Below are 22,046 nucleotides of genomic sequence, written 5' to 3'. Positions count from 1 at the left end.
AGACACAGGAGCGGAGTGCCCGGCACAGGGTCATAATGGGGGCAGGATTCACACCGGGCCGCTGCTCCCGAGGCCCTCCTTCCTCAGTTCTCTCCCTCTGCTTGTCTCCAATGCTCGGAATTCCACGCTCCCCTCTCCCCAGAGCCTTGTGCAAGAAGCCCTCCATTCCCTGCCCACGCCGAGCCCCTGACACACGGCAGGCCAGGCCGTCTCCTCCCCCGGGTGTCCTCGCCCGCTCTGACGTGGCCACCCCACAGCCGGGAGCGCCTCGGAAGGGTCCCCGTTACGAGCCGCGCAACCCTCCCGAGGACGGGGCTCCCCCGCTCCTCCCACAGCCTCACCTGACCAGTGTCTGGTTATGCAGGTCCCACACGGCGATGTTGCCATCGCTGCAGCACGAGAAGCAGACTTTGGCGTCGGGGCTGATGGCCAGCGCGTAGCAGGCAGGAGCCGAGGACGTCAGCTCGGCCTTGATGCGGGGTGTGGGCGAGGCCAGGTCCCAGATGGTGAGCGTGCTGGCCTCGCCGCCCACGATGAGCGTGCGCCCATCGGGGAGCAGCTTGCAGGAGCGGATGTAGTTGTCCCTGTTCTGGAGGCAGAAGGGGCAACGTTGAGCTCTGCCCACCCCTCCTCCCAGGGACCGGAAGAATCACACCCCGCGCCACCCCGGCTCACATCCCGCCGTCTTGGCGCATTCCTTCACAGACCCCGGGAAGCTTGGTAACATCTCCACTTAAGGAAGGTAAGGAAACCCAGGGCTCAGGGGTCAGCCAGCCTGCTCGGCTGCCCCTCCCCCAGCTAGAGGAGAGGCCTGCGGTACTGGGGCCTCACCAGGCAGTCCAGCTGGGAGATGGGGCTCTTGCTGCCCGGCTGGCTGATGTCCCAGATCTTCACGCAGCCCTTGCCGCCTGTGTAGACGTGCCGCGTGGGGTTGCTGATGGTCACGGCGCACACCACCTCCCCGTGGCTCAGTGTGTTGATCTGCCGGGCGTGGCGAGGGATGCCGGGGCCTGCCAGGGCATCGTGGGGGAAGGGCACGGGCTGCATCTGCCCGTCTGCACTCACGTGGAAAGAGTACGCGCTGAAAGGGAGAACCGTCCCTTCCGTCAGCCCCAATCCTCTCAGTTCCCACGAGTCCTGCCCAGGTCAGACGGCACCACCCCGACTGGCCCACCTCGGGGCCCAACTCCCCAAAGCTTGGGGAACCCAGTCACCCCAACCTCGCTGGCCTGGCTCTATCAGGGTAGGGGACTGCTTAACATCCCAGCCTTGACGTCTGCTCCTGCTCTCAGACTCCTGGCTCCAGACCGCGTCACTAGGCCCACATGTGCCTTGGAACGCCCTTTCCCACCATCTATAAATCCCCCGGGTTCGGCTTGAATGTCACCTCCTCCTTTACAAGCCTGGGGGTAACAGGGAGGGAAAGAGGCGTGCCCCCTAGGCCGCATCATGGAGTGCACGTCGGAGCCGGGGGTGAGCCGGCACAGTCTGCCTGCTGTTTTAGGCCTCTGTGGGTGCCACCGGGGGTGCTTCCAGCGGCTCAAACCCAGAGTGTGGCCAGGCAGCCGTTTCCTGGGGCTACAACCTGGTCTGTGAGTACCCTAGAGGGGCAGACACCTTTTCGAGGGGCGCTCCGCCAGGGCCGGGCATAGGGGCGGGGTTTGTGTGCTTCCCCCAACCAGCATGCAGCAAAGCACAGCCAAACTTACGGTTTCCCACCAGGAATGGAGGCGAGGCTGGAGGGCAGGCCGGTGGCCCGCATGGGAGGGTGAGGGTCAAAACCAACCTGTAAGGCAAGACGGGCCAGCCCTCAGTGAGGGAGGCCGCCACACGGCCCCCGCCCTGGCCTCTTCCTTCACCACTCCCTAGGTCCTGCCCACAGCGCTGCCTCTTCAAAACCCAGAACACAGAGCAGAGCCTGTTGTCTCAGAGGAAAAACAGGCCCGGCCGGCCAGGTGTCTTGCCCAGGACAGTGGCAGGAACAGGGTGCCAGTCCAGACCCACCAATTCGGAGCTGGTATTCTTGACCCCCACACCCTCAGCTCTCCCTGCTCCACAAGGCAGAGCTGACGCGGCCCCACTTCATTCTCTCCCCTGGTGTCCAGTGGGCCCGTCATAGGGAGAGGCGGCCACCCAGGAGAGGAACCGTCTCCTGGAAAAGAACCCCTCTCTGCTGGCCCAAATCTGATCTCACTCTTGCTATAGCAAGCAGCCTCATTCACCGAATCCAGGCTACATGCAAGTCACTGGACTCCTTTTGGGATTCCCATCCCCACACAGCCCAGAAAAAGAGAGAGCAAGGAGCCCCAATTCCCAGATGGAAAATGACGGCCTGGGTCGGGGAGTGCTGAGTTCTATGAGGTCACATGATGACTAATGGGCCAAGTGGGGGTGGGGCCCCAAAGCCTACGTTCCTTTCTTTTTCTAATAAACGCTCTGCCCCAGAGGCAGCTGCCTGACAACCCCCACCAGCCCCCCACTCCTTGCCCAGTCCCCCCGCCAAAAGGAGCCAAAAGGTCTACGTACAGCTCCAAAGCTCACCATTGGCGATCGGCCATAGGCGGCAGCGGCGGCGGCGGCAGCCGCACTCATCTGTGGTGGGATGTTGTGGAGGCCGGCGTAGGCGCTAGGGCTGGTGAGCGAGCCGTTCATCTCGTGGTGGCTCATCATGGCAAAGGGGGCCGCGTAGGAGCTGGTGATGGAGATGGGCGTGCGCAAGGCCGAGGCTGCAAGGAGGTGGGCGTCAGCCGGAGGCGGAGACCCTCAGGGGGAGGGGGCCCACCCCTCCCTCCGGGATGAAGCTCAGGCCACCAGGATGCCTCCCAGCCCAGCAGCAATCCTTCCTGCACTCGAAAGCTGCCTGCTCGAGGCAGTCCTCTTGGATTAAACCCATCTAACTGGGATCCTGGTCTTCATGGTCCAAAAAGGTTGAAGCCGAGATGTGCCCACCTCCTTTTATAGGGCAGAACACGGGAGGCCCAGAGAAGGGGGTTGTTGAGAGTGTCACGGAACTATTGACACAGATGGGGACAGACCACGGGTGTCCTGACCTGTCTGAAGCTCCTTCCACACACTGAGTCCAACAGTGGCCCCAGTAAGCCCTTGCCATCAGTGTTGACACACCAGGTGTCCACATCTTCCTCAAACCTGACCACGGAGTGCCCCTGGAGGCAGGCCCTGCCCCACATACTGCCTGATGCTCCGGCCTAGCTGGGCAGCTCCAGCCCTAGCCCCGGGCAGACCCCACCCCTCCAGCGCGGTCGCCCCAGCCCCATCGTGCCTACCCATTATACCTATCGGGTCCATGCCTGGAGGTTTGCCCGGCATCGACCGGAGCCCTGGGGTCGTGCTGGTGCCTGGAGTCGGGGCATCGTTCCTCGGAGTAGGTGTGTTGGACTTGAGCCCAGGCGTGGAGGATTTGTCATTCTGAATAGGGAGACATGAAGATTCCTTTCTCTCAAGAGCTGGGCATTTGGAGCTGGCCACGACACCCAGTGCCGGCTCCAGTTCTGAATCTTCTGCCCAACAACCCCTCAATTCTTGCCCAACCTGATCTGGCAGGGACCGTGGTGATCATTCCCATTTTATAGACCAAGTAACCAACTCAGAAACGTTAACTGGTAGCACAGGGCCCAGCCAGTAGGTGGGAAAGCCAGCATTTGAACTGGAACCAAACCCCAATCCGTGTTCTTTGTACTCCACCCCCCCGCCCTCCAATTTTGACCACTCCAGCTTGTCCCTTCTCCAGAACCTTCTCCCTCCACCCCCACCTGCCCCAGCCCTCCGCTTCTGTGGCGCCAGTGGCAGACCCCACATACATGACCAAGGTCTTTGGTCTTGGAGGAAGGTGTGCTGCTGGAGGAGGCTACGGAGGCGGGGCTGGTGGGGGCATCCTTTTTCAGGCCTCGGGCCTTGTCCAGCCCATTTTCAGGAGGGGAGTGTGCCGGGCTGACCCGGGGCGTCGCTGGGTCCTAAAAGCACAAGGGATGCAGAGATGCACTGACAGCAAACACCAGCCTAGAATCTTCCCTGCACTGGGAACCGGAAGGGAGCACACACAGCTCCCGGGGAGAGGGGCTGTCCTGAGACAGACTGGGGGGCCCCAGGCGGGGACGACTAGTTCCCAATGATCTGGTCTCACCCCTTCATCCCACAGATGGGGAGACTGGGGCCCGGCGGGGGTGAGGGAGGGATGGTGACCAGGCCAGGATCATACACAAGGTCGGGGCTCAAATCCGGGCAATGGGGCCTCTTGGCCTCATGCAGCTCTCTCCAGATCTTCCTTCCCCATAAGGCGGATCCCAAGGGGCTCATGACCCCTATACCCTCAAGATCCCGGGGGGTGGGGTGGGGTGGGGAGAACAGAGCTGACCTGGAGGACCACGGGAAACAGGAGCTGGCCCTCGCCTGGGATCTTTGGGGCATGCTTGTGCTCTCTCCCCTGGACTCCTGTCCTAGGAACCCCAGCCACCATGCAGCCAAGCCTTGTCGTCCTCCTCCTCCTCCTGACCAGCCTGACGCCCCAACACCAGAGGCCTCGCTGCCCTGCTCAGGCCGCCAGCCATGCGGGCCCCGCAGCTAGAGACGTAACAGCTCCCAGCCAGGAGAGGAGCCGCCTCAAACCAGCCTAAACCGAGCACGCTGCTACCTGGGCCTGTCCGCGCTCACCTCGTTGGAAACATCCACCACCAGATCGTCACTCTTGTCCCCATCACTGTCCTGTAGCCGAGAGAGAAGCCAGTCAGGGGGCCACCCCCACCACACCCCCAGACCGAGTCTGAAGCAACCCCCGCTTCTACCAGCTGGAATCCGAACCTGGGGCCAAACCCCACAGTCCATGCACGCTCCCCTCTGGCCCACGGACATCAGCTCTCTGCTCACCCAGCCCCAGGGCCCTGTTCCAGGTCACTGCGCTCCATGCCCACTGGCAGCCTCACCCACACCTGCCCCGTTACAGTACTTCCGAGTCCCCTTTCACTTGGCTCCTTCCAGAGGCTTCATAGCCACCATCATGGACGAGGAAGCGAGCTAGCCCCATGTCACCACTTTCGCCACTGTGTATGGGAGGGGCGATCAGCCTCGTCTCCCAGGAATGTAGCCGAGGCACTTGGGTGACACGTCCGGAGCCACAAGCGGCAAAGCATCGCGTGGCCCCCTTCCCCCAGTCTCAGCTCTCATCCCAACAGCCTGGCCCACGGCAGATACCGTGACCACACTGGAGGCTCAAAGTGTGGGGGCGCCAGGGACGGAGCAGACCAGGAACTCTGGGAGGGCCGTCATGGCAGCATGGGGCCCCCCTGGCCTGTGGGGGCGGGCACCCACAGCTCTCCTTAGCCACTCCCCGTCTTGGCCGTGGCCCATGTGCTTCCAGTGTCTGTGTATGAACCTGCCCCCCGCCAGGCAACCCAGCCCGCCCCCACCTGTGCCTCTGACTCACCGGCGAGTCAGGCCTGTGGGTTCTCCCACACCCCAGCCCCCAACACACACCCAGTGGTGCCCACTAGACATACGTATCGGCTCAGGCTGTCCTTCTCCTCTGCTTTCCGCTTCTTGGCTTCCATGCTGTAGTCTGCTGAGCCCCGGTGCTTCTCGCTGGCCCGGAGGCTTTCTGAGGGCGACACGGAGTTATTCTGGAAACCGGAAGGAGATTTAGTGTGAGCGTTTCGGGCACACCGAGACACAGCTAAGCGCAGGTGTCTCAAGCGGCCAGTGGGGGTGCTGCGTGTGTCCCACAATCCCCCACTCCATCGGAGCCTCGCCAGGGAAGCCTCCCCAGCTCTCCAGATGGGGTCTCCCCGGCGGGGGGAGCCCCGTGAACACGATTCTCTTTTACAGCCATGATACTGCTATTAAGTAAAGAGGCCTGCGCTGAGCTCTCTGCCTTCTGGCCGGTGGGACCTTACGTTCTGAGAGCCGGATCACCCTCCTCCACCACCCACCTTGGGCCGGCCATGTGTATCTGCTCAAAGAAGGGATAAGCAAAATGTGCACCAAGCCTTGAAAGATGGGTCTCAGCGAACACACAGGGGCTTTCTCTGCTGAGCCCGACTGGAATGGGGAGAGTGACAGGGAGGGAGAATGTCGGTGCCAACAGGCCTTCTACGTGTAGGTGGGCGACTTGGCATTTTGTACGAGCGGCTATTCCTCCACTGCCGGGCCTCGAGCCACTTCAGAAATAGTGTTAGAAACAACAACTGCCAACTTCGAGAAGCCTTTCCCTCTGCAAGGTAGGAAAAGGCGTAAGGGCAGGTGCAATCGTCCTCTCTGCACCGACGGGAATGCAGGGGTCCTGAGAGGTTGGGAGATGTGCCCAAGGTCCCCCACAGGAGGCAACATGAAGGAAACCCGAGCTGCTCAGGCCTTCCCGCCTAGTACGTTCTCCCTTCAAACTCCAAAGGAAGCCAAGCCCAGCCATAGTTTGAAATTCAAGGCCTGGGAAGAGCGGGGCTGGGCCGCTGGACCACGCTGGAACAGCACTGGCAGGCGGAGGGCATCCCACAGACGATGGGGTCCGGCTGGCGCAGGGCGCTAGCGGTGGCCAGGACGGGAGCACCGGGCTGGGGAGCAGGTGGGGTGGGAGCTACCAGCAGCCGGACCTGCCAGCACACCTGTGCCCTTGGGGCCGGGACAGTATCTGAACCGATGCCCCCCTAGGGGGCCGCTGAGGTTTACTCCTTTCTAAGAGACCAAGCTATACCTTCCTTCATCCCTCCCCACTCACCCCTGCCTTTCCTGAGGACCCACCCTAGATCAGGCCCGGGGCTGGGCGCCAGGGGTGGAGGAAGCAGCCAGACACAGCCCCTGCTCTCCTGGGGTGCACAGCTGGACTGCAGGGCAGGGGAAGGCCAGCCCAGCCACACCCCCATGCAGTGTAGACGTGCAGGACACGGCCACACGGGGACACAGAGGGACGTGGGCAGAGGAGGACATCGAAAGGCAGGGGGCGGAGGGGGATAAGCCTCCACCTCCCGTCTCCCCCACGTTCCTGGAGGCCAGTGCTGGTGCTTGGCGGGGGGGGTGGGGGGGGGAACGGTGTGGGAACCACAGAACTTCATTTCCTTTCCTAAGCCGGTTTCTGGGCAGCCCTTCCCTGCCAAGTTTCTGCCTGAAGCAAATTAAAATGGCAGAGTTATCAAGCCTTGAAGAAGAAATGGAGGTTCTAATGGAAGTGCGGCTCAGCCTTCCCCACAGCCGTGCGGGGCGCACACACAGCCGCAATTCAATTAGCCGCTGCGAGCGCCAGCAGAAAAATCACGGCATTTCATTTCCTCCGACGGCGGCCAGCGGCCACCCTGCGCTCAGCAGCCAGGCTCCCGGCCCCTCTCCTCCAGGGCGGCCGGGCGGGCGGGGAGCGGGGCAGAGGGGGCGCACGGCTGCTCGGGTTTCTCCTTGCGACCCTGTACATGGCCCGGAGAACAGCGAGCTCTTTCTTCTCCTGCAGTCAGGCTGAAAACCCTCGCTGCTACTGGAGAGAGTCATGTCAGGCATTTAGCGGCATCGATCCAGCCCGCCTCTGGCTGGCAGGCGGCCAAAAAACTAAGTATTTTTTATTGCTTCGGCGAGGCAAGGAAATATGAATGAAGCTACCTCTAATTGGACTCCAGACTAACCCCTCTGGGACAGCTTCCAGCCCGGCCAGCCATCCCCCTCCCGCTCGGCCGCGGCCCTGTCCTTCCTGCGGGGGCCTCATCTGTTGACAACCTGGTTTGCAAAGGGCTGCTCGCTGCGGGCTGCAAGGCCTCCAAGGCCACGGCCACGGGCACACAAGCCCTGCTGCCTCACCGCCCCCCCCACTTTCCCACCCCGAGCCGTCCGGCCCCGGCCCCAGGATGGATGGCGTCTTTTCTCATTCCCACGGGACTCTCTGGGGGCCTGAGTGGGCCCCCTCTGCTCCGAGTCTGCCGTGAATGGGTGTGGACCAGCACTGCAGAGCAAGGAGCTCAGCTCTTGGGGGGGTTCCCCAGGGGATTCTTTGAGCACAAAGCTTTCACAGATCGGGGCACAAAGCCAAATGCAAACAGCAATGGGGAGGAAGATGATGTGAAGACAGAGGGCATCGGGTGTCAAACCCTCATGTCACTCAGCAGCGGGTCCTTGTTAACCGGGTCACCTCCCAGATGCTGGATGCTGTTGTGAGGGGGTTTCCTGACTAAGCGGAGAGGGAGGCTTGGCTGGCCAGGAATATGCCCATGTTACAGATACAAAACCGAGGCTCAGAGAGGCCGAGAGCCACCCAGTGTCCCATGAAGCCAGGACCAGATCCAGTCCTGGAGGGGTCCAGATTAGCCCCCGCTCCTATCTAGGCCGACCACCTCTCCAAAAATGCCACCTTTTGAGGATCAACGCTAAAGCAATGAGGACAGATTTTCAGCTTCGGTTTTTCCTTTCTGATATACCCAGTCATCGCCGGGCCCAAACGCGCACCCAGATTTCCGAGCACGTCGGCAAGTCGAGAGGGGACGAGAGCACTGTTGCTAACTGGGAGGTTTAAAAAGTCAGCCTGGTGGAGGGCCGGGAGGGAAGGGGGTCGGGATGGAGCTGCCCGAGGAAGCTGCGTCTAGATGGTTAGTTAACTGCCTGACCTTCCAAGTCCTACTTAACACGAGGTAATAACCAAAGCCATCCCCACAGATTAGATGGCCCCAGATACAAGGACACGATGAGGAATAAAATAGCTTTGCTAATCGCTGGAGGATTTTTTTTATCCAGACTCCACTGCGCTTACTCAGAAGGCTTATTCACTTGAAACAGAACCTCTGAGCCTCAGTGCGCTCAGAAAGATTTACAGCAAATCTCAGAGCTGGCAGACACTCAGAATGCCTGGCCTTAATGCTTGCTCGCTAGCACTTTCTTAAACCGAGTTTAAGCCCAGAACACGGAGAAACCTCAGGCGTTTGGAGGAAGGGAGGAGGATACAGGATCAGACAGGGGGCAGCCAACTTGGGAGGAGGGAAGCGACCCCGCCCAGGACACAGGACCCCTGGGTTGCTTGCAGAGGCCCGGTGACTCCACAGACTGGCCAGCTGACCTCTCTGGTTAATCACCTCTCATAAAAAAAGAGGGCTAGCTCACTAAAAGCTACCCGTTTGCCAAATGATGGGCGGAAAGCCTGGAGAGATGACCGCTTCCCCAGCTGAAGGTCCTGTGTCGTGACAAACCCTCCCCCACCCCCAGGATCCCGCGTGGTCCCCTCCTCCTCCCCCCAACACCCCACACTCCGTAGGCTCCAGAGTGCTGACACTTACCGCACTGGATTCTCTTTCTTTGGGGATGGAAGGCCGGGACAGGAGGAGGGTCAGGCCCCCCAAGAGAAAAGGACAAAAAAAAAAGGAAAAAGGTCAGTCTCATGCAGCTGGCTTTTATGCTTTGCTAGTTGATAGGTTTTAAAATGGGCAGCAGGCCTAGCTCTCTGAGTCACTGTGGGTCAGCCAAGGCAGGGCCATTAGGTGACATTTCCCACTTTGCAAATTAACCGTCCCAATTCCCCATGTTCCCTCTGGCCACCAGTCCCAGGTGGGGTGGGGGCTGTGGCCCTGCTCTTCCTGACATGCCAAGAAGGGCACCCAGATCCCTGCTCAGCACTTTTCAAAGCCACCAGTCTGGAAAGGATCTGGGTATTGAGTACATTATTGTTTAAACGAAACAGATAAATAAAGGAACTACGGGAGTGTTTTTTGTTGTTTTTTTAACTAACACCATTCCGTGTGTCTTTGCGGAGAAGCCCCTGATTCTTCTGCACAGCAGCTGAGCCCTAGCTCCCTGACTCTCCCCTCCGCTGTGAGGACGCCCTCTCCCTCTGCCAAGGGCACCATCCCTCTGCAGGGACACACAACTTAGTCTCTGCTTCCAGCACTCCACCGCCGCCCTAGCGACCTGGCCTGGGCCGGATACCCTGGTCCACAGCCAAGGGCCAATCAAATCATGGTGTGCGCCTTTAACTTACAGTTTTGTATGTTAATTATATCTCAATAAAACGGGGAAAAAGTAGCTAAGGGCAGACAGACCACACGAGGTGGGAACTTTTGAAAAGGGCCTGCCAGGGACCCAGGACTTTTCCTTCCCCAAAAACTAAGCCCTCTTGAGCCCTAGTGGGTGCAGCTTCTGGGGTCCACACGGTAAGGGCCTGGTAAAGAGGAGGGGGTCTCATTCCAAGTCTTCCCGATCACCTCCCTGCAGTACTGTGATCGCTACCTCTGTCTGCTTAAAGACAGTTGACTGGCAAGTCTTTACTTGAGTGCCAACTGTGTACCTTTTCCAAGGCACCTGCATTGGTGAGATACACGCGCTAAGTTAAAAGCCAGGAACTAGGCCCCTGTTCTTAAAGGACTAATGATCTTGGTGAGGACAAAACATTCTCCAGGGGTAGGCTACAAGAGGACAGCAACCAAGGGCTCATTCTTGGGACCCCAGCTCTTCAACTCTCCTGGGAATGGGAAAAAGGCCGCCAGTGCAGACCTGAAGGCATCTTGAAGGAATGGGCCTGGGCTGGCCCTTTAAGGATGGGCAGTGTGTAGCGGGGACGATGGGAGGATGCACGAGAGGTCTTCTGGGCCCGAGAATACCCGGTACACAGCAGGGATCGAGGGGCAGTCATAGAAGGTGGGGCTCTGTCTCACATGTACCAGGAATTCGACAGATGGCACCAAATCTTTTGCTAACTCCTGGCCCCAGGGTGACAACATTTGCTGTGTCCCCTCGCAGTCGGACCTACAGGGCCCCCGCCCCCAGCCCAGCCCTGCCCTCTGCCCCAGCTCTGGGCCGCACCTCTGTGGTCCAGCTCATGGTGGTTCTTCTCGTCCTTCACCGTCAGGTGGGCCTGGCTGCCCAGGGCACCAAGTGCCAGCAGCCCGGAGCTGCTCCCCGTCACCGGGGGGATCCCTGGAGGCTGGAGGCCTGACGGGTGGGGTGGCAACTGGACCGGGGGGCCATGCGTGGCGTGGGAGAGGTGCTGGGCCTGGAGCTGCTGTTGCTGTAATGAAGTGGGTGGTGAGCACAGCTGAGCAGGGACGGCGGGGGAGGCCGCCGGGGGTGGGGAACACCCTCCAAAACCTTTACCCCCAGCTCAGTCCTCATGCGGTCGGGCTGAAGAAGTCTGTTAACGGACGGCAATTGAGGCACAAGACTTTTGTCTTCAAACTCTGCACCCATCCCCCGCCCCCAGTTTCAGGACAGAATTCCTCAGTGCACATTTCCAAGCCCAAGATAAATAAAGCATGCATTTAAGAACCAAAGAATCATCAGGGCTCCCTCTCTATTAAGGGGGATGCATTCTGAAGCTAGCAGTCACACTTGGTCATGCTTGCGTGCCTTCAAACATTCACAGCCAGGGGCTCCCACCCGGAGCCCGTATCCTTGGGAAGCCTCCCTAATTCTCAGGAACTCCAGGCTGGCTGACTGAGCCAGGGCCAGGCCGTAGAAGAAAATTCCCGAGGTCAAGAGGGGCTTGGGGCCAGTGGAACGAGAGCTGATGTCGCCGGACATCAGAGCGGAGAACAGTCAGAGGGGAGACCAGAGTAACAAGGGTGGAGGTCTGGAACCTGAGGGACCAGGATTCAAATCCGCACTCCGGTACTTCCTGGCTGTGTGACCTCAGGCGGTTACTCATTAAGTGATCTCACAAACAACAACAGCTCCCATGTGCCAGAGAGCTTAGCGGCCCCCACTGATCTAAACTCTACATCTGCGTTCAACAATGTACAGTCACAGTAGCAGTGTGCGCAATCCCCGGTCAAGGTCTCTCTGTGGCTCCCTGAGGCCCCAGGTACCCCTACCCAGACTAGCCCCAGGGTATTCTCTTTCCCCTTCCACATCCCACACCCCAGGGACTGGCCTGGGCAGCCTGGTCCCCTCCCCAGCAGCCACTACAAAACACCCTTTATCTTATCATTCCTACTTTGTGCCAAGAACCAGAGGAATTGTGGGGCGGGCTACACCATGGCCAAGTATCTCTGAGGAGTGGCTGGGGCCTTGGGTATGCTGATATCCACCTAGGCCGACATCTTCTCCACCAGCACAAGAGAAGGGAACCAACATTTACTGAATGCCTGAGTGAATGTGTGGCACTTTCCAAATATTCTCTCTGGCCCTTCCAGCCCAGGTCACAAAGAAGGGTTTGTGCCCATTCTACAGATGGCAAACTGACCCTTCAGGGGCTAGAATGGGTGGCCAGTAACTAGCCAAGTCGGACCATTAGTGAGTGAGACCTGGACTCAAATCTGTCAACCACCAATCTTATCCAAAGAGTGCTCTTAAGGAGAAGCCCCCCCCACCCCACCCAAAGCAAGAAGAGCTGGTGGGGGTGACAAGGAGCAAAAATCTGACAAGCTTGCCTGTCAATACAAACTTGGCTTTCGGGCCAGGCTGACAGACAACAGAACACAGGGGAAAAGTCTACAGTTCTGGTTGGAGGTGAGGCTCTAAGAGGCAGTAAGTGTTTGCAATCAGGGGGTGAAGGGCCCTGCTGTCCCCCAACTAAGCTGCAAACTGCAAATCTGGCTCATCGGGAAGTTAATGGAAGTTAATGGTAACCACGGCCACCACCACGTGGACTCCTGGCCCCCAAGGGATTTTTTTCTCAGCTCTGGGTCAAAGGCTGGGACCAGTGGCCCTCACGCAGAGCTGGGACATCTACTGTTGGATGATTTATGGAAGCTGCTGGTGGGCCCTGGTCCAGGGCAGCCTGACTCCAGATCTAACCCAAGGTACCAGAGCAGAAACAAAGCCCGGGCAGGGGACCCCATGCAGAGACCCGACCCAGCCCAGCCCAGAGACTCAGGATCTCCTTGGGACACGGGACCCTATATCTGAGCTCTCTTACCCTTTCTTTTCAAAGAAATTATAATTGTTAGGTGTTATTAGAAGAAAAAAGAAATACATGCATCAGAATATATGAAAAATAAGTATGGATTAAAAAGTTGTTCTTAAAAAATTACCCTTCAATAATCCCACTCTCTAGAAGATTCCATGGTTACTCTCTCTAGAATTTTCCTTTACGAAAATCTACACATTGTAAATGTATTCCTAAATCATAGGCTCTTGCTGACCTCGCTCCTACTACACAACTGGATTTTAATTGAAGACTGCTCTGTACCCATCAACACGTCCTTTCCAACGGCTACCCATCATTCCTCGGTGTGGGCCAACCACCCAACTGTATCTACACGCCCGGTCTTAAAGTGGGTCTCCGCCAGCAGCCCTGTGGTTTTAGACCAGTTGCTGGCAGGCCCTTTAATTTTGCCAGTGTTAACTATTTAGTAAAATCCCAGAAAGCAAGGAGTGAGATATTTAATCCACTTTTTTACAGGGCACAGCCAGTGAGATCGCTGAAGGGAGCAGAGAGGGGAGGGGAGGAGAGGGGTTCAGGGAAGCAGCTGCATGGGTCCAAGGCTGGCTCCCTTCATGAACAATCTGGAGAAAGAGCTTCCTACAGATTTGTGCCCAGGGAGAGACGCAGCTGAGTAACTCCAAACACCCCGATTCCTACCTTACCAGGTAAGCTCTGTCTTCTTTACCCAACCTTCTCGGCTCCCTGTCCAGTTCAAATGCTTCCTTCTCCTCCAGAAGCCCTCCCCATCACCATCCGCCTGGTCAGCACGGAGGTCCCCCTTCTGAGTCCTCCCAGCTCAGACACCGGGGCCAGACCGGCTAAGGCGGACGTCCAGCTATGAGACCTTAGAGGAGTCAGCGGACTGCTCTGGGCCTCCGTTTTCTCACTGTGCAAGGACCACGCGCGTGAAACTACACGTCACGGCAGAGCAGGTGCTCAGGTCACGTTAGCAAAAACTACGAACGGGTCACCAAAGTAACCGTTTCTTTCATCTTTATGGGACGCTTGCCAAATTGTGAGTTCCAGGAAGACGAGGACCTTGTTTTATCCATCCCAGCACCTCTCACGGTGCCTGGCTTGTTAGCTCAGCGTGCATTTGCTGGGTAAGTGATTGTTGCAAATGTTGCAAAACGGAGACATGGAGCGGCTGGGAAGGAGGTCAGCACAGGGGCTCTGTCCGGAAGGGACCATCCACCTTCCAGATCCGTGCCTCCTCTCCAAGGCCCCGACACACAGCTGGAACAGTCCGTGGGGACAAGAAGCATCCATCCAGTGTGTCCTGCTTCCTGGAAATGCGAACCCATGAACTGGCATCAGAAACTCGGAACAAAGGCTATGGTGGCCGTTTGGAGAACGGCAGCTTCCAAGCCCGGGAGGGTGATTTTCTGCCATAGCGTGTCGGACATCCGTGTCTTCTTTGCAACAGAGCAAAGGCCATTTCCATATACTTCTCATCTTCAAGTACAAAAGCATCCCCTGTGCAGCCAGAAAGTCCCCTGAGGTGTCCTTTGCCTGGTTTGAAGGCACAGTCAGGAGTGGCCCGGCGGGCTCCAGGAAGCGAGGACGTAAGCGCCGACCTCCAAGGCTGGTCTCTTGGGGCGAGGGCAGATGCCAGAGCTTACTGGGCGTAGGGTCTGCTCATCACAGTGTTGGTTGCAACAGAGAGTGAAACAAAATTGTCTCCCCAGCGGGGAAGGGGGAGCGGGCTGACAACGATGAATCGGCCTTGCCATCCCATGGCGCGGCCCCAGACCCTCCCAGGCAGGCAGGGAGCGGCCGGCTGGCCTCTGGCTGCGCTTCCATCCCCTGTGGCCTGTCCCTGACTTCAGAGGACGATGTGCTGAAATACAGCGCCACGTGAGGGAGGGGTGGTGACAAGGGGGGAGACATGGAATCAAGTCCACCATCCAAGAAGGGATGGAGATCACCACTTCGTTGCAGTCCGTCTCCAGCTTCTACTACTCCTTCCAACACTGGGATGTGAAAGGAAGGCAGCAAGCCCCCCCATTCCTCTGCCAACCCCCAAAGAGGGGCTAAGTGCCCGGAACCAAGCCTGCTCAGGCGTACTCGTCCCTCCTGTAACAGTTCATGCCAGAATGCAAGCATGTCAAAGCAGGTGTCCCGTGGGCCCTAAGTGTGCGCCTGTCTTCCACGCGTGGGGGAAGTGCCCGTGCCCTGGGCTCAGAGGGTAAGGCCACTTACAGGAGAGGCTGGCGGGGAGGCTCTTCCTCGAGGAGTACGTCTAATTGGATTACGCACATCACGCTTTAATGCCTTTGCTGGCTGATTTAATGCTTCACTTCTCAGGTTCATGATTTGGGTTAAACTTAGTGAAGTCTCTAAGCATTTCCAGAGCCAAGACCCACTGAGGACACCGACCAGAGGAAGCCCAGGGTTCTGACTGCATAAAACGAACACTTCCCGCCCTCCCAGGAGGGAGAGAGCAGCCCTGGGCCTTCCCTGTTCCTCCTACCTCACGTGGCTGGTGAGCCCCGCAGTTCTGCACGGGACTGAGCTTTCACGCTCTGTAATAGCGTTTAGAGCTCCCAACAACCCTTGCTATCCTCTTTCGGAGATGGGGACAGGCTCAGGGAGGCACGCAGAGCCAGAGCTCAGAGCCAGCACGCCCTCTCCACCTTCTTCCTTGTGGAAAACTCAGTCAAGTGAGTCTTACACATCTACATCCGCGGCGAATGCAAAACCTTCAGGGAGGGCTTCAAAATGCCGTGTAGTCGGTGACAAGCTACGATCCCCCTCTTCCTCCTCCTCACCACCCCCCCAAAATCAAGTCGACACATTATAACATGCCTTCCACTACTAAATCTCCCAGGGAATGCAGACCAAACTGTCAGTGGGCAAATGGGGTAAGAGCTCCTCCATCCGTCCGGTTCAATGACCTTGGGCCAGCACAGAGCAATGGAAAAGAAGATTCTGGAAATGGCTTCGAGGTCAGCTCACAGGGTCTATAATCTGCACAGGGATGCCTTCCGCTAGATGCTGCTCCAGGGACAAAGCCCCCCCGCCCCTCCACCCCCCCCCCACGCCCCCGCACAGGGATCTTGACACTCTGAGGATCCCTGTCCTAGTAATGTGGATCCAAGAAACAGGGGCTAGCACAGTACGGGGTGTACGATACCTGGGCCTGCCAGGCCCCGGCTGCCACAGGGATGTCTTGGCGCCCATGTTCCCTCGGGGGAATACTTGAGTTTCCCAGAGAGGGGGTGTGCCGGGCCAGCAAGCCTAGGCTCCCCCCACCTGTCTCTCTGTCCCCCTCCCTTCACACCAACCTGATGGTAGTTCCGAGTCTTCTTCCCCAGGAGACCCTAGAAATCCTCTACTCCAAGTGATAAATAAGCCATGACAGGCACCACACCAGACATACTAAACTGTTGAACCAAGACACGACCTCAGGGTCCTCCAACCCCATGCCCAAGACAGCCATGACCACCAGACTGAAGCAGGCACACCACAGGAAACTTACCTAGCCCTCCTCCATCTTTTCACAACTGGAGAAACTGAGGCCTGGAGGAACGGAGTACCTTGCCCAAAGTCCTCCTAATTCCTGGACCAGGAGGCCAGGCTACTTCTCCCTCTGGACGGGCAAATGCAACAGCATGATGGGGGGGTGGGGGGAGCCACCAGTTGCTACTGAGACCCTCCTGGGCCCTTGCCTTCACCGCCCTTTACCGCTGGGGCCAGGACCCCCACCCTGTGGCCACCTGCCTCCACCCCACCTTCTCCAGTCGGCTCCCCGGCGAGCTGAGCGGCCCCTTCTTCCTGGAGTGCTGTCAGGCCTGGCTCCCCAGCGCGAGCAGGCCTCAGCTGTCTGTAATTCCTGCCTTGCGAGGCTCTGTCAGGCGCAGCGATTAGACGGCCGCCTGCTTAATGACAGGGCGACGGCTGCATTCACTCAGAGCCGGAGAAGCAATTACCTTGGAAATGGGGGTCACAGGCCCCACTCGTTGGCTTTAATTGAATTCCAATATCTGCCTCGAGCTGCCTTGACCTAACTTGTAGCTTCCTAAATACTACTTAAAGGAAGTGGGGCTAATCCGAGCAGCACTTCCTCCCCAATCTCACTCTTTTCTTAGAATTCAGAAAAAAGTTATTTTCATAAGAGGATTTGAATTCCAAAGAGGGAGGCAGGAGCGGGAGAGCAGGCCCACTGTGGTCGCTGCGCGGAGGGGAGGGCTTGGCCTGGAAAGGGGACGGGACAAGGAGCTGGAAGAGGAGAAATTTCAGAGAACAGAACCCACAACGGTGCCCTTCCCACTGCCGGGTCCCCTCTCCACCACTATCAGAGAGCCACCAAGCTGTGAGCTGGTCACTGATCACTGAGACCAAGGCCTCGCGCCCCAGGTGGGCTGACCAGGGGGCAGGGGGGGAAGAGCCCGGGGCTGGGAGTCAGCCCCCAGGCCTCTAGGCTGACTCTGGGACCATCCTTGAATCACTGCCCCTCTCTGTGAAACGAGGGCATTGGCGAGGTCAGTGGTTCTCTACAGGCAGGCCAACCTGCCCGCCACCCCCGGGGACATTTGGCAATGTCTGGAGACATTTTTGGGTGCCACGGGCACCCAGTGGGTAGGAGCCAGGGTTGCTGCTGGACATCCTACGATGCACAGGACAGGCCCCACAACCAAGCATCTGGCCCCAAACTTCCCAGCGTCAAGGCTGAAGAACGCCGGGCTGGCTGATCTCAGGGAAGACAATCAACATTACGATACTATGGTTTCCCCATCGGGGTGCTGCCTCCCAGCTCAACCGCTAAAGACACTGACCACTTACTCACAGTCCCCTTTCCGGACTCTGCTTTGCTCCTCCCACACAGTAGGTGGGGTCTGCTCGTCCCCGGCATCGCCGGGCTTCAGACCCAGCGAACGCTTCCATGCCCTGCAGCAGAGCTCGGCAGCTGCCACGGGGCTGAGACCAGGACAGAACCGTGTCACTGTCACAGGTCCCAACAGCGGGACGACGGAGCAGCAGGAGCCACCAGCATCCCTCTGCCCTTCTGCCCCCAGCCTCCCAGCACTTCTGGCCCAGGGAGATGAGCTGGCCCACTCCCTCCTTTAACACATGCAGAAACTGAGGCCCGGGAAGAGGCAGAACCTGCCCAGCTGACATAGGAAAGAAACATAACTAGAACACACATCTCAGGGTTTCTGCCCCCGGCCAAAAACCCAAAGAGTTATCATTTCTCCCACGAAGCAGAACATTCTGGGGACTTCGGTTCCACCTTGAAATAATGACCTCACCTAAGAACAAAAGAGAAATGAGGACCAGGCAGGGTCCCAGATTGTTAGGGCTGACGGGACCTCAGCCATTTGGGCCACTGCTTCCCAAGCCTGACTACACCCTTTGGAATGATCTGGAAAACTTCAGAAACACAGATTCCCAGCGCCACCCCCAGACGTATAAGAAAGAGCTCCGGGGCGAGCGCCCTGGAATCTATAGTGCTTAGAAGCCCCCCTGACCCAGCTGTCTGGGGATGGGGGCAGTGATCTCATCTACCCCCTTCATTTTAGGGACAAAAGATGGACAGGAATACCTGAAGCTAAGAGCTTTGCCCAGAGTCACATGAAAAAACTGCTTCTCCTCAGCTACTTATCTAGCCTCACACCAAAGCAGGAGAAAGACCCTCTGTGAATCCAAGAAATGCATTAAAGATGCGAGCCAGATAGGGACGCAAAAGAGGAGAGATCTGGCTTCCTCCTTTCAGGGAGGGGTCCAACCGGAAGTGGACCTCACAAAGCACTCTTGGGTATTTTCCCCGCTCCCGGTGAGACAGGACCCCCAGGGTATCCCGGCTGGAATTCACAGGGATGCACGATCCACACTCAGTCAGGCATCTCAGTGCACGGCACAGTAAGGCCCAAACCCAAATTCCACAGCACATTTCAGATCAACAGTACAACAGAGACAGTTCTGACCCCAGCTGGCCAAAGAAGGGCAGACCTTTGCCAGGGAGGGGACCCAGGGCAGATAGGCCAGCCCTGGGGAGGCTTGAGGACGCTGGGTGTGAGGATTATCTCAGAGCCCACCCCCCTCCATGGTGGGGACACCAAAAGCCAGGGGAGGCTGGGGTGAGTGAGTTTAGAGGTGGATTCGAGGCATGTCAGACAACCCTTCAATTTGGGGAGCAGGAGGCAACTGGGGAGCTGGCGAGAGCCCCACATGGGTCCAAGCCCATGGGAAGCCGGAGCCCTGCGGCTGCCATTCTTGGAGGCCAGCTAAGGTCAGGGTCGATCTCTGGTTATGGTAAATGAGAGGAATAAAAGGGCTATACACACGGTGAGAGGCAGATTGGGGAGTCCACGTACCCCGATGATGGCGTTTAGTTCCGTCATGGTGACCTGCTTGGCCCGCTCCACCGCCTGTGCCACCTGCTGCTGGTGCTAGAGGGAACAGGAGTAGGTGAGGTGCACTGCCCTTCCCACCAAAGGGGGCACGGGGGTGCCGCTGGGGACGGGCAGTGACACAGCCCCCACATGAGCAGAGGAGGTCCAGCTGGGACAGGGCCTTTCTACCTGGTGCTTTAAGCGCTTTTCAATGAGCATGTATAATTTTTGCAAGCACAACTTCCCATATAGTGTTTTAAATTAAAATAGAGGGGTGCCTGGGTGGCGCAGTCGTTAAGCGTCTGCCTTCGGCTCAGGGCGTGATCCCAGCGTTCTGGGATCGAGTCCCACATCGGGCTCCTCCGCTGGGAGCCTGCTTCTTCCTATCCCACTCGCCCTGCTTGTGTTCCCTCTCTTGCTGGCTGTCTCTGTCAAATAAATAAATAAATAAATAATCTTTTTAAATTAATAAATTAATTAAAATAGAAATGAGCTCCTAAGATGGCTGTTAGTCACCTGCTTCCCTCTACCACACATACAAAAAAAGTCCTTCCGTGCCTTTGAATATGAGCTGGAGAGGAGAGGATATTCCTCATTATTAATTTTCTAAACGTGGTAATGGTATTCGTCACGTAGAAGGGTGTTCCCATTTTTAGGAGATGCAGCTAGAGGAGGGAGGGCCGAGTCAGGGTCTCTGCAACTTACATTCAAGGAATGCAGAAGAAAAGTCTGTGATCTATAGATCCTCAATCCCTAGCTAAGTGAAAAGAAAAATGAAAATGTGTGTAGAAAGACAGAAAGAGGAAGTGGCACGATGAACCCTCATATGAACCAGGGACTTGGTATAACAATGATGTGTGTATGCAGGCTCATCGACCGTGAGAAATAAACCACTCTGTGCGAGATGTTGGTAACGGGGGAGATCTCTGGACCTTCCACTTGTAGGTTGCCATGAACCTAAAACCACTCTAAAAAATAAAGTCTATTTTTAAAAAGGTATTTTTGTGGTGCATTCATTCCCTTCGGCCCTGGGATAGCACCTGCTTCACAGGCAGCTGTCTCCCCTACTGGGCTGGAAGCTTGAGGACCTTGGGCTGGAAGCTTGAGGACCTCACGATATCGTGGTTTCACACGGACTCAATCACTTATGGATCGCTACTCTGACTCAGAGACCCAGGAGTCCGGGAGGGAGCTGAGGTGGTCCCATTCCCTGAGGGGGCATCGAGGCCAGGGCCTGCGCCAGCTGGAGCAAGCTCTGCTTGGACAGAACCAGGCCCCTCTCAGGCAGCTCACCTGTCTGACCTGCACCAAGGGGCCCCCTTGGAGGCACTTCCCTCATCTCACCACTAGCCCAGTCCAGGCCTCAGGTGGCTGTCCCCTGGAAGGTATGCTTGGAAGGCAATAAGATTGACTGGTCATGGCTCTAGGGAGGACACTCTATCCTAGGGGCTAGGGTCCCCCTTGGGTACTCATTCCCTTTATAGGGTCTGCCCCTTAGCACTGTCTGGCCAGGCTTCTTGCTCCCAGATGGTTCCAGGTGTGGGAGATGGGGCACAGAGAAGCAGAAGCTAGGAGTGGCCGTTGGGATGGGGAGGTGGGGAGCAAAGAGGGCACCCACTGCCCATCGCTAGCCCCACCCCAGGCCAGGATCCTCCTCTTTGATCTCAGGATGTGGCAGAGAACCAGTTCTACCAGAAGAACGAGCAAATGCCCCCTCTGCTGTGCTGGGGCGTTTTCTATCAAACCCAAGGCTGCTACCTTCAGTCCTCATGAATGAATAGGGACTGGGGCTCCAGGGGGACCCCGCCAGCACCGGGCTGCATGGCACTGGAAAGACAAGGAGGATGCAGTTAAAGAAGGTCTTACCTCTTGTGACAGAAAAGGCATGATCTGTGCTAAAATCGTGTTCAATCTCTTCGCAATCTCTGTCTGCAAAAGAAGAGAGACGGCGTGAGGCACAGATAGATTCGTCAAGTCGCTGGTATGTCGCACGGGTGTCCATGCACAGTACCCTCCCCCCAAGCCATAGACCCCCCCCATGGGCTCCAAGCTTCCCCCCCTCAACTGGCCCCCTGCCAGGAGGCCTTGTTAAATGCACGGCACTCCCCCAGCCAGGCTGCCTATGCTTTGGGGGGCTCCAATGTCCTATCAGTGGGGGGTCTACATGTGTGCTTCAGACTAGAGAGTCCGCCAGCTCTGGATGGAAGCCCTAATTAAAAACAAAGCAAAACGAAACAAGAACGAAACCCCCCTCCCCGCCCCCCACCACACCCCCCAGTAAAACCTATTATCTGAGTGAAGCACATGGGGGTGAGGAGGAGTCCCTGTGCCCAACGGTGCTCAATGGCAACAGCAAGACATGTTCTCTGGCTCTCAGACAACACAGGTGACAGGAAGCCCCCAGGGCCACACGAGGGCCTCCTTCACCCCTTCTCCACTTTTCACTTTGCCTCTCCCCAACCAGACGGATCCCTCCCCCACCCAGCCTGAAATCCCTCCACTAAGGCTTCCCTTTTTAGGGTTAAAGCACTGCGTCCTTGAAGCGGCTCAGGAGGGAACTCATTGGAACCCCAATCCTTCCTAGAAGTTGACCATGAGCCAACCAATTCTCTGCTCCACCCCCAACATGCCAGCCAAGATCCTATTTAGATAAGTACTTCTGCCACCCCTGTCCTATGTGAAACTCCCGATCTCAGATCAAGAGTGGTTTGAAAAAAAAAAAAAAATAGTGTATGGGGCACCTGGGTGGCTCAGTCAGTTAAGCATCTGCCTTTGGCTCAGGTCATGATCCCAGAGTCCTGGGATCGAGCCCCACATTGGGCTCCTTGCTCAGCAGAAGCCTGCTTCTCCCTCTGCCCTCTGCCTGCGGTTCCCCCTGCTCGCTC

At 57.6% G+C, this 22,046-nt stretch overlaps 1 protein-coding gene across 8 annotated transcripts in view; it reads right to left on the bottom strand.

Moving 5' to 3' along the window:
- Positions 1-22,046, bottom strand: part of TLE3 (TLE family member 3, transcriptional corepressor) — a 47,353-nt gene that overhangs the window by 5,173 nt on the left and 20,134 nt on the right. The window contains exons 5-16 of one of the 8 annotated variants that reach the window (XM_045810616.2): positions 21,028-21,090; positions 19,114-19,218; positions 10,765-10,969; positions 9,246-9,262; positions 5,511-5,630; positions 4,669-4,719; positions 3,819-3,971; positions 3,285-3,426; positions 2,527-2,726; positions 1,710-1,786; positions 832-1,081; positions 342-589 (exon numbers count right to left, since the gene is read on the bottom strand). In XM_045810616.2, coding sequence (XP_045666572.1) covers positions 342-589; positions 832-1,081; positions 1,710-1,786; positions 2,527-2,726; positions 3,285-3,426; positions 3,819-3,971; positions 4,669-4,719; positions 5,511-5,630; positions 9,246-9,262; positions 10,765-10,969; positions 19,114-19,218; positions 21,028-21,090 — 1,631 coding nt within the window. The remainder of the gene's footprint in view (positions 1-341; positions 590-831; positions 1,082-1,709; positions 1,787-2,526; positions 2,727-3,284; positions 3,427-3,818; positions 3,972-4,668; positions 4,720-5,510; positions 5,631-9,245; positions 9,263-10,764; positions 10,970-19,113; positions 19,219-21,027; positions 21,091-22,046) is intronic. The other 7 variants (XM_045810618.2, XM_045810617.2, XM_045810619.2 and 4 more) reach the window with 7 other exon arrangements.

This window comes from Ursus americanus, chromosome 28, assembly GCF_024610735.1.
Source record: "Ursus americanus isolate L20-20 chromosome 28, mUrsAme1.1.p, whole genome shotgun sequence".
Taxonomy (NCBI): Eukaryota; Metazoa; Chordata; class Mammalia; order Carnivora; family Ursidae; genus Ursus; species Ursus americanus.
This window is presented reverse-complemented; position numbering and strand designations above follow the sequence as displayed.